The 12,102-nt window shown below is 46.0% G+C and overlaps 1 protein-coding gene across 2 annotated transcripts in view; it reads left to right on the top strand.

Moving 5' to 3' along the window:
• Positions 1-9,910, top strand: part of GRIA1 (glutamate ionotropic receptor AMPA type subunit 1) — a 156,721-nt gene extending 146,811 nt beyond the window's left edge. For both annotated transcript variants that reach the window (XM_064162021.1, XM_064162020.1), the window contains exons 15-16: positions 4,144-4,278; positions 6,566-9,910. In XM_064162021.1, the coding sequence (XP_064018091.1) occupies positions 4,144-4,278; positions 6,566-6,754 (324 nt within the window). In that variant the 3' untranslated portion in view covers positions 6,755-9,910. The remainder of the gene's footprint in view (positions 1-4,143; positions 4,279-6,565) is intronic.
• The last annotated feature ends 2,192 nt before the right edge of the window (positions 9,911-12,102 follow it).

The raw sequence follows: 12,102 nt of genomic DNA, 5'->3' as shown, positions 1-12,102 counted from the left end.
GCTCTGAAATGTGCTGTAGCCTTGAAAGGCATGCCTTGGGTTGTTGGAGGGTAATGAGAAGGTAGGCATTAAATGTCAGGGCAGATGAATGTGACTGTTCTCATTCCTGGGGCTTCTGCAAGGCAATGAGAAAACAAGAAGACTTTTCCAGACAGGGATGGCAAAGTGAAAACTGCTTGCAGAGGCAGACAGATAACTGAATGGAATTAAAAGACCTTCACCAAAGCCACAGGGACCTTCTTCAGTTGCAATAGTTGTGCTTTTCTCCTTGCCCTGCCTTTGAAGTGAATTGCCTGGTTCTCAGACCCAAGATGTCTTTTCATACTGAGCACCCTCATCCCCACCAGCTGGCCACCTACGTGCCCCTGGCCATCTACGTGCCCCATCTCATCCCCTGGTAGACACACAGCCGCGCTCAGAGTCAATGGCCAGAGCTAAGGCATTGATTGCAGAGCTTCAGGCCTTGCTCCAATAAAGTTGGGGTAGTGTTTTGTGTAAAAGATAAAGTTTTGGAGCTACTACTTGTTCTGAGGACAGTTCATCTTCTATGAAGAGCACAACAATACAAGGTGCCATCCTCCTGTGCTTCCGATGGATTCTCGTCGTGCAGGGTGAAAGAAAGGACTGGCCCTGCTGGGGAACCAGGCAAATTCAACAGCAAGGCTTTTCAGCCAAAGAGGATAAATGACAAAGAGGATGATGGACACAGTGCCATATTTGAGAGGAACAGAAGGGACTGTGCCTGGTTGCTGCAGCAACAAGGCTGGGCTTTCAGAAAGATGGGGTTTTCTTTCTCTTTTCACCTGCCAATCTTCCCCCCACGTCAGCGCTCTGCCACCACGGGAGACGAGCAATGACATTTACACTCCCACTAACAAGCTGGTTCAGTGATGGGCAGCTCTGCAGGAGAGCATCTGGTGTCACAGAGCTTGAGCAGGGAGGATGGCAGAGTCCTCTCATGCAGTTAGCATAATCTGGGACTTTTTATTGTCGTAGGCATCATTGAGGCTAGAATATGCACCAAAAATGCAAGGAAAGCCTCTGGGGAGCATGCAGCAATTCCTACCTTACATAAGGGTCCAGTCCTGCAGCCAGTGGGAGCAGTGAGGTGCCACTCCCACCTGGAGAACCTCTCTGCATGTCCTGCTGGGAGAGGAAAGGAAACAAAAAGAAGATGAGCAAGAAGTCAGGTGACACCACAGCACCCATATCATGTCTGAGGCTCTGGCATCAGCCATGCCCCCACAGGCTGTTGTCCCTCAGCTGTCACTGAAGCTGCCCATGCCTTTGCTGAGCAGAAACTTTGTTATGGTGGCTGAGGTGACATTTAGGCTGTTCTCTTCCTCCCACCAGGTTTGCCAAGCCATGTGCCTCACTGCCTTTTTCTTTGCCTTTTGGATAAGACAACTTTCAATTCACCCAGATAGTCTTAATAGTGTAGTAGTACTAACTAGTAATAGTAGTAACAATAATGCAACTGCAAAGTAGCTGCAACTAAAAGCTCTGAAATAAAATTATGGATTCATGATGCAGGAGAACTGCTCCATTTGCTGCTGGCAGCAGAAGGAAAGTAGAAAGGAAGAACCAGCAACCTCTCCTGGCAGCCAGACCACCAGCTGAGACGATGCCCCTTTGGGCCATGACCTCCAAACTGGGGGGATGGAAGCAGAAGAATATTGTGGCCAATAAAACTTGAAATTTGTGTATTTGAGATGAAGAAGTTGAGTTGCCTGAGGGTCTGTGGCTGCAAGCCCAAAATCCATGAGGAGTCTCTCCTGCCTAGTATGGATTGGACTGACACATCTATTTGAGAGCATTAATAAGCTTTCTCTGAGGTGTGATTCTTTCTCACAAAGCTTGGAGGTTGCTGACATCTTGATGATCTCCACCCTTCTGTCAAATCAAGGTGAAAGTATGGTCTGAACATCACTGTTAGGACACAGACAAATAGGCTGCTCCACCTCCTTCCCTGTGAGCACCAAGCATGTACTAATCAGCCACATTTCATTAAGGTGCCAGGCTGAAAGATTAGGATGTCACAGAGGGCAGCCTCTAGAGTCTTTGTCCCTCCCTGAAGCTGGAGCAGCCTCTTCAGGCTGCATTTGAAGAGGCAAACTACCTGATGTGTTGTAACCCAGTTTCCTCAGAGTAATTGCTCCACTTTTCTAAATCCTCACTAAAAAACTACCTACATTTTTCACTTGGTGCTTAAAAGTACACCCAGTAATCTGCAGAGAGGAGATGACAGAACAAATGGACAGCCAAGCCTGGGGAAAAGAAATACATGAAGGCAGATTATTAAAGACTGGATAAATAATCCTTCAGATATAGAGACTGCAGAAATAAAGAGGATATTGGCAGAAATGTCTCATTACAGAGGCACACAGAAAGCATCAGCAAGATTATAAACTGACCAATGTATGAAGGTTATACAAGTGAGAAACCAGACCTGTCTGCAGCAAGGGAGCTCACACAGCATCGAGTCAATATTGCAGAGCAGCAACAGCATGGAGTAGGGGACCCTTGTCATAGAATCATAGAATCAAACGGCTTGGAAGAGACCTCCAAGATCATCCAGTCCAACCTAGCACCCAGCCCTGTACAGTCAACCAGACCATGGCACTAAGTGCCTTATCCAGTCTTTTCTTGAACACCTCCAGGGACAGCAACTCCACCACCTCCCTGGGCAGCCCATTCCAATGCCAATCACTCCCTCTGTGAAGAACTTCCTCCTAACATCCAGCCTATACTTTCCCCGGCACAACTTGGGACTGTGTCCCCTTGTTCTGTTGCTGCTTGCTGATTGAACTATATAGAAATTCTGACCATGAAACAGGAGACTCATACACAGAGCTGAGCCACAGCATCACAGAATATTAGAGGTTGGAAGTGACCTCTGGAGATCATCGAGGCCAAACCCCTTCCAAAAGCAGGATCACCTAAGGTAGTCCACACAGGAATGCATCTTACAATCAAGCAGGTTGGAAGAGACCTCCAAGATCATCCAGGCCAACCTAGCACCCAGACCTAGACAATCAACCAGATCATTGCACTAAGTGCCTCAGCCAGGGCTTTGCTTGAACACCTCCAGGGATGGCGACTCCACCACACCCCTGAGCAGCCAATTCCAATGGTAAACTGCTCTCAAATCCAGGCAGGTTTTGAAAGTCTCCAGAGAAGGAGACTGAACCAAGTTTTTGAGTCCTGCTGCTGCCCAGTTTATAGCAACACTCCACTTCTGCCTAGTCATCATGTAGGTGAAGGTTTTGAGAGCTGCACTGAGTGACATTGAGATTAGATGTGGGGACTCTGTTTCCCTAGCAGTGAAATGAGTCTTTCTGAGACTCATCTCTTCCCCAGAGAGCCGTAACAATTCATTAGGCAGTTGTAACATCAGAACATAGCTGCTGCCTGTGAGTTGTGGTCCATTAATAGCCCTATTTATTGCCAACCAAATAATTAGCTTAGACACGCACCAACAGCTCTTGATTGCATATGAAATAACTGCCTTATTACACCAAAATCCAATGAGTTTGTGTGGACAGCTCAGGTGTCAGCTCGACCTCAGGACTGAAGAGGAAAAGGAGGAGGAAAACAAAAAAGAAAGATAAAAACCCAAAAAGACAGAAAATCCCCAGCCACTTCCATGTGTTGCTCAGCAACAGACTTTGCGGAGGAAACAATCTAGGAATGAAGGAATGAGCATTTCCAAGAGAACAGGTTATTTCAGGCGAGACATCAGGGACAAGCAAATGTCACAGAGGAGGAAAACTGGTTGGTTTGGGGGTTTTGGTTGTTGTTGTTTGGGTTGTTGTTGTTTTGGGTTTTTTTTCTCCTTTAATCAATAATTTAAACCAGGCATTTGGAGTAAAATAAGCATTTAAGACAAGCTGCTTGCTAAAAGAGAGGGCCCAAAGCTTTGCATTGCAGATGAAGTGTTTATTTATTTGTGCGAGGGGAACATTAGTTTTACTAGACACTGGGATTAAAAATGCTCTTAGATCTGTCAGCTGTTGGTTTAAAGGAGAAGGTGATGTCATGCCAACATTGCTATATTGTGCAGCATCCCTGCCCGAGCCATCCTGGATTAACGTTGTTTCTCCCTCCCACGTGCCCTCCCCTCCCGTCTCCTTTCTCTTCCAGGACAAGACGAGCGCGCTGAGTCTCAGCAATGTGGCGGGGGTTTTCTATATCCTCATCGGTGGGCTCGGACTAGCCATGCTGGTTGCCTTAATCGAGTTTTGTTACAAGTCCAGAAGTGAATCAAAGCGGATGAAGGTGGCAACCCATTCCCCGGCCTTTCACACCTTCTCTCTGACCTTACCCCGGCTCCAAAGCTGCCTTCAGAGACGCCCAGACCATGCGTGGAAAACCAAGACATAGGGATAACGAAGTGACCGTGTCACTCGACTTGCTAGAAAGGAATAGGAGCATCAGAGGAAGCTAAAAGAGGGTCAAGTGGGCCATAGCAGGCAGCTGATGCAAGACCAGACATGTGGCATAATGCTGGTCCAAAAGCCAGAGATAGAACAAAAGCAACACAAATGGCAACAGGGGCAATGCCATTTCTTACCATTAACAAAAGCAGATGATGGCAACGTGAGTGCAGCATGGATGGAGTGTGTTGGGGTTGGTGTGATACAGCCCTTACTGCAGTAAGAAATAATCCCCCAAACCCGAGCACTAAACAGCAAGATAAAACTGGGATAGCACAGTAAGGAATCAGGTCCTGTTGTTCCCTTTGCTGGCACCCTCCTGGCACCACCCCTGCCTGGCAGATTGGCAAGAGTGATGTATGCTCAGAGCACTGGTGTCCTGGAACAGGGCCACCAAACTCAGAATTATGGGTCCCCTCGGGGAGAAATTGGCCTCCAACATCTCCTGTAATCTTGGGTTTCTTCTCCAGCCTGTCATGGTCTTGCAGAAGTGGACTTCCTATGACCCAGGAGATTTGTTTCAGCCCTAAATTCTGGTGTTCCCAAATTTCAGAACATTGTGTCAAGAGTGGATTAGATCTGAGAGTCTTAGGGAGAAACTTTGACTGCAGCATCTGTGGAACAAGTACATCTTGACTCAGATGAGTAGGGGACAGCTTTGTGTACAAGGGTGCTGTGAGACATGTGCTATATGGGTAACACATTACTCTTCTTATCTATCTTGACCCCTCCTATGAGCAGGGAAGGTTGGAACGAGGAGATGAAGTATGCAGCAAGTTTCATAACATTTAGAGAGGTTTTCACTTCCCTGAGTCCTGAAACTTACTCAGATCTGAGAGGAAGAGAAGCAATTGTTCCTTTGGGGTTTATGTCTCTGTTCCACAACACACTTAATGTTTTGTCAGCAATAATACCACTTCTAATTCACTGGAAATGTAAAATGTTTCCCAGTGAGGGTTAGAAAACTCTACAGGCAATGAGAGGTACATTGAGCACAGGAGTAATGTAGTATGAGCAATTAATATCCCTAAAATTAAATTCTGATTGCTGTCTGCAGAGCAAAGCTACATAAGTCACACATGCACTGCTAAAGACTGCCAGAATGCAGTAGTTCCACAGCTGTAGTCTTAAGGAGATCCTGCCCTGCCCTTGGCTTCCCTGTGTTACTTGATGTGACCCACTGATATGCACATCAGTCTCACAGTGCTCTTGCCATGTTACAACCAGCCACTATGAGAAGGGATTGCTGCTGGTGGAGTTAACATCTGATCCAAGCCTGTCCCTTTGGCTGGCTCCAGCCGTCAGTGGCTGCTTCACAAAGCCATTCAGCAGAGCTTTGGCAAGTGCCTAGAAAGATGGGCCAGATCCTCGTCTAAGCCCAAGTTCTGCTCAGCAAATCCCTGAGTGGGCTGCAGATCCTGCCAGCACAGGAGGCTGCTCCATGGCTGACAAAGTGCTGGGCTGACTGTTCCAGATTGACCTGTTCTCCATAATTCTTCACTTGGATATTCCAGTTCATAAAGAATGAAGGTACCCTAAGAGACAGCTTAAGCATAAGGACTCAAATTTCACTTCCTCTTTCAGCTTAATTCTTCTGAACAGTTGGCTTCTTTAGATCTCTGGAAGCAAACCTTTTGGATGTTATCTGGAACAGTATAATGAGGTTTAGTTTCCTGAGTTAGATTTGAATTTCCTGGTTACCTCAGTCCTTGCTGTAGACAAAAACACAGGCACATGCTCAACTTCTCACATGAGACAAGTTAAACATATGCTTGCAGTGAGTCAGAGTCCACCATACTGGAGTAGTAATAGCAGATCTCTGGGGGAAGTGTGTATAATACCTTTGCTCAGATCCAGGATGACTGTTCTTATGTTGCAGAGTTTGAACAGCTCTTGCATATGGCATGTGTGCTTTATACCCCAAAATACCGCTGAGCACTTGAGCTTTGAATGTAGAAGAGGTGCGAATTGACAGAGCAGATGCAATGGGGACATGCAGCAAGTGAGATTCTGAATGGAGACAAGGAGGGAGAGGAGGGTGGCAGGAAGACAGCCCTGGTTTATATCTGCTGTGATTTCTCCAACATTGCTGAGGACAGGGGGAGACCCCCCCCGTCCTTCCTAAAAAGGGTTTTTGTTTAATCCCACAGCAATCAATCAACGAAGCCATACGGACATCAACCCTTCCCAGGCCGGCTGCAGCAGGAGGCAGCGGAGAAAACGGACGTGTGGTCAGCCACGACTTCCCCAAATCCATGCAGACCATCCCGTGCATGAGCCACAGCACCGGCATGTCCCTGGGAGCTACGGGATTATAACTGGCCTTTTGACCCCTCGCCTGGGTGAGAGCAGGGGCAGCCCAACTCCACCCCCTCCGGAGCCAAAACCAAACCCCGCACCAACAAGACAAACCACGATGACAGAAGGGACAATTGGATGGATCTCCTCGAGGAAATCAGAGTTGTTTCCCTTTTTATTTGCAACTAGATCCACCGGCAGGAGGACGGGAACAGGTCTGTACTGCAATAAGGAGAGTGTGATGGGATTTAACAGACTCCTGAACCATCCCTGATCAAAGAACCACTGGAACACTAATGAGGACTGTGCCATTTTGTTTTAACTTGGTTGTTAATACGTCTTAGTGTGTGCAATATATATATTTTTTCTTACTAATTGCTGTGGTGTCAGGGTAACATCAGCCCTTTCCCCTTTCCCTGCTCAGTCCTTCAATCTGGTTTAGTTTGGGATGCAAACCATAATGTCTGAGCTACTAACAGCAAACAAGGAAATCTGATACATGGCAAGGTGAAGTCCCTGCAGGGCATCGGCACTGACTCCTTTTGTCCATCGTGCTTCTGCCTTCCGTTGTTCTGTTGTGGACTCAGGCTGCGGAGTTACTGCAGTGAGGCAGACAGAGCTGCGAATGGTTCTCCCTGCAACAGGAAGGATGTGATGGAAGAAAGAATCTGAAGTAAAACACGAGGCTGTCTTACAGAGGGCAAAGGTTGGAAACCCCAGGTAACCTGAGGACAAAGTGATAATTCTTCCAGAGAGATGATGAGTGGTGGGTCAAGGGAAGAATCCTGTGCCTGGAGTGGAGAGTGTCACACATGGCAGCCTAGAGCAGATGGGTGGTCTAAGATCGTGGTCGGCTGCAGTTTATGGAAGAGACAAAGTAAATGCCACATTCCCCTCACATGTGACTCTCCTGCCTAGGTTATTGGAGGATAATAAGCAATTGTGAACCATTTCTTCATTGCTTAGCTTCTGTGTGTGCTCCCTCTTTGGTGGTCACGTAGGGAACCCCTTTGAGCTGGGGACAGACCATCTCAAGACATCCAGTTCTAGATGGCTGCCTATTAACCAGTAAAACATGCTAGAAGTCATGGGTCTCAATGGCACTTTTTTTGCTCTGAAATCCCTTTGTGTCCAGGTTTCTGATTAAGAGGGACATTTTGTAGACAGCTTCCTGGAAGGAATTGCTAAAGCAAACTAAGGAGGAGACTCTACAAGTGCTTCATTCAAACATCCATGACACTCAACAGCATCAGGGCTAGTCAAACACAGCCCTCCCATCAAGTTGTGGCCTGTCTGGGTACCAAGCCAACAGTAGCAGATTCCCACTCGTGTGTTCTTGGGAAGGAGGAAGCATCCACAAGCCAGGAGAGCAGGTTGCTGATGCCAAGCTTGGTACTGCAGAAAGCCACACTGGCACACAGGTGGCTGGGAGATCAAAGGGGCAAAGATGGCTTTCCAGAACTGCACAAAAGATTCCTGCTGTGAATCACTGGCATGGACAGGCAAATGTTCCCCCATGCTGGTAGGCTTGAGACACTTCCACAGAAGTGAAGGAATCCCAGGGGAACATCTGAAGAGTGAGAAGATCTGTGGGGCAGGGGCAACAGTGAACCCACTTAGCCTTGTCCCATCTTGCAGGATAATCACTGCTGACAAGTGAAGTTCAAAGCTTCTCGTGGGACTCAGCAAATATCTGTCCAAGGACTGAGCTGCTATTGATTGGAGCATTCTGGGTTGCCTTTTCTCTTGGATTTGTTTGTTTGTTTTCTATTTTTCTTTTCTTTTTGGTTTTGTTTTTTTTTTTTTCTTCAACATAGCAAGAGAGTATCAGGAAAAGAAGAGATGCAGGTGAAGAGAAAGCAATGAATGACTGGCACAGGTCTGTGAGGAGGATCTGTCCACACAGCTGTCCATTAGCTGGAAGCTGCCTGGGTATCAGTTTCCATTAGCATAAGAACATGCAGAGCAATATGTTCACCACCTTTAGCACCAGCCTGGGCTGGAGAATCTGTTCCATCTACCTGCTTGTCATGCAACACTTCAGAGACCAGCAAGTCAGAGTCAAGGTCCTAAGCTCAGGCACAGCATATCTTGTGCCAAGATGTTTTCCTCTCTTTGCAACTGAAAGCCTTTGTGATCTTCAGCTCTCATCACCAGACATGGACTCTGTTATCAGCCACTTTCAAACATCCCTTTGAGTTACTTTGTTGGTTATTATTTTCAACCTGCTTTCCTTAAGTTCAGTTCCATTTAAGTGCTAATTCAGTGGAGGCATCCCACAAGCTAGCCTGTTTCAAGAGCCCTCGGATGGATCTCCTGACTCAGCTCTTGCTGCGTTGTGGACCTTGCCAAAGCAGCACACTGCTGGGCACTGCAGTGGGAGCAGGCTGCTGAGACCCATCGGTGCCCCATCCTCCAAAGGCAGGACCACCTGGCAGCAGGTCAGGGGGAGCTCAGCTGGGCAGTTGGACAGTCTTGAGAGAAGCAGCACAGCTTTGCTAGGACTGGCAACCTGTGGTGTGAAGATGCAAGATTCGGCCTCAGAGGCTTTTGTTCAGTGGAGGGGTTAAAACAAACAAAACAAAACAAGAATAGGACAAAAGCGTGGGAAATGTTAACTTGTAATATGTATTTTTACTACACTTTTCTTAAAAATAGAGTAATGGTAAAACTCTTAAAGACATTGACATTTTTTCTCAACAGGAATCCATATTTAACAGTTTCTGCTTTCATTAAATTTTGCTCTTTGGTACCTGGATCTTTTATTTAACAGCTATATTTGTTTTAACTCTCTTTTCTTTTCTCTTCCTTTTCCATTTTCTTTGGCAGTACTGCAAAGAACTTTGCTTTATCAGACACGACAATGTCTTTCTTTTCTCTCATTCTCTTTTCTTTCCAGCAACATTTTAATTGGTAATTATCATTTACACACACACACACACACACACAAAATGATAATTAATTGAAACTATCAGCTGAATTTTAGCACCAAGGATCCACGATCCACTTTTCATACCTGTCCATGCCATTTTGTGCCAGTGCTGGATGTGTGGAAATGAGAATGATGTTATCCCCCCCTCAGGCAATATTACCCAACCTGAATCAAACAAGATTTCCTTGATTATTGCTGTGTCTGACTTGTGAACAGCAGCCAAATAAACTGCTTCAGGTTGAAATTGGGAATCTATCTAATATTTACCCAAGAGTCAGGAAACTAAACATTCATTGAGTTCACCAATAATGATTTTTTTTGCTTCATCTGGAGTTTTGTGGAGGTGTTTTGGGTTTGGTTTGGGTTTTTTGGTTTGTTTTTTTTTGAGGAGGGTTATTAGAGGATTTTAGCTTGTTTGAACAGAGGGAGAAGACATCATTACCTCAGGGATAATTCAGAACCAGCACTGGTCCAAAAATCCTCACCAGGATCAGCTTTCCTAGAAGCAACCACACTGTATCAGAAGCTTGGGCATTTAAGAAGTTTCTCATTTAATTTTCACACAGTTAACCTGCCAAATTCCTGCTCCAAAAATCTGTTGAAGAGGGAAAGAGAGTAAGATTTAAAGAACCTTGGACATGTGTGCAGATGCTGACAGCTGCTGAGGTACAGTTTAACCATTAGTGTTAGGCTCTTCAGACAATGCTTGCTGCCAGAGATCTGGGAGAATTTTCCTTCCCCATACTGTCATTCCCATTTATGGGCTGAGGAAGCCAGGACACAAGAGTGCCTTTGACCAGACATCTCAGCTGACCCCCACAGGGCCATGGTTATAGATTCAAGGTCTCCAGTATTCACAAGGGCTTTATTATTCATGGGTAAGTTTTAAGGATAAAGCCAGCCAGGGGCAGAAGTAATGAGTTTTGAAAGGGGCTACCAACACTCAGGCTTCAAAGCAGAGAGACTCCTAGACAATGGGGCCTGAAAGGGAGGTTTCCCATGGGCAAGCTATGCAGGATCAGCCCAATTTGCTTTTCCATGACTGCTTTAGCAACCAGCACTGTGCTGTGGCTTTAGATCTTCTTTCAAAGTGTTCTTGCTTAGTGGTTCACTTTTAAATCCCAGCAAGGTTGCAGAAAGACACAAGAAATCCTCCTTCCTGTTCTGTTTATATAGTACACAGGCATGGATACACAGGTCTTAAGAGATGCCTTGGACAGACCAGATTAGGTATCAGGGTACCTTTCCAATCCTCAGGATCAATAAGGTATCATGTAAGAGCCACAAAATACCTTCATTATTCTGTAGGGGTGGTTTAACACACTCTCTGGATCCCCTGTGTTCAAGCTGGCATCAGAATTAATGGCACACTGTGTTCTGTAAGTCCTGGCTTTTTAGATGAAAGGTACATGGTGTTGTTCACATCACTACTACAGTGTAATAAATCAATGCTTTCCCATTGGAAGGATTTCAGATGCTCTTACAAGTTGCTCTCAGGAACTCAAAAGACAACCTTTCTGCCAGGCTGGTGGGGGAAAAGAAGGGGAAAAAAAGCCCATCAAAATAGGAGAATAGAAGGAGGGGAGGGGAATGCTTCACATTTTGCTGTAGTATTGTTACCTGCTTCATATAGAACGAGGGAGCCAGGGCAGCAATGACAAAATATCATCAGGATCCATCACGTAAGGTTGTGCAAAGCTGGAGGAAGTGTATTCCCTGCACCAAGGAGGTCGTTACATGCTGGGAGGGGAAACACAGCCTGATTTCAGCTCACCAGATAGGAGCAGAGAAAAAAGTAGAGGTTGTCCTCTGATTGCCAAACCCTAGGAAAAAAAAATGCTCCCAGTTTTCAAAAAAGGAACAGGAGAGGGGGAAAGAAGTGAAGCCTGACCATGCCAGGAGAGAGTATCCAGCAGCCCCCAGAAGGTACCCATAAAGCTACTGTCCCAGCATCTTTGGTAGCTGCTGCCCAGAGGGCAGCTCAGTTACTTAACAACATCTTTAGCAAGTGCAAGGTGAATTTCCTCACTCTCAGGAGCACATGTGCAAAGTGGGAAGAGGCTGCATTTGCAAGGGGAGCCTTTTTGTTGCCTCAGATTAGCTCAAACTGTGTGACAAGCTTTCCTCGCTTCAAAACCAATGTCGTTAAGCTTGGGATCTGCATTATTAATATTTCAACATGAGTCCCATCAGGAGCTGCCAAAAGAGCTCTCCTGGACTGGTGACAGCTCGTCCTGCTTGATTCTAAGCATATATGAATGAATGCATGAGTTAAGAAGGCATCATTAAAAGTACATTCAGTTTAATTACGTTAGCAGCCACAGACAGTGCAAGCATCAGCTTCATGCAGAATGCAAACTCAGGTCAGACCTAACCCATCACACTCATATTTGTTAAAGAAAATGTTCCATGGCTATAAGTGATACTTCAAAGTGA

This window comes from Pogoniulus pusillus, chromosome 22, assembly GCF_015220805.1.
Source record: "Pogoniulus pusillus isolate bPogPus1 chromosome 22, bPogPus1.pri, whole genome shotgun sequence".
Taxonomy (NCBI): Eukaryota; Metazoa; Chordata; class Aves; order Piciformes; family Lybiidae; genus Pogoniulus; species Pogoniulus pusillus.
This window is presented reverse-complemented; position numbering and strand designations above follow the sequence as displayed.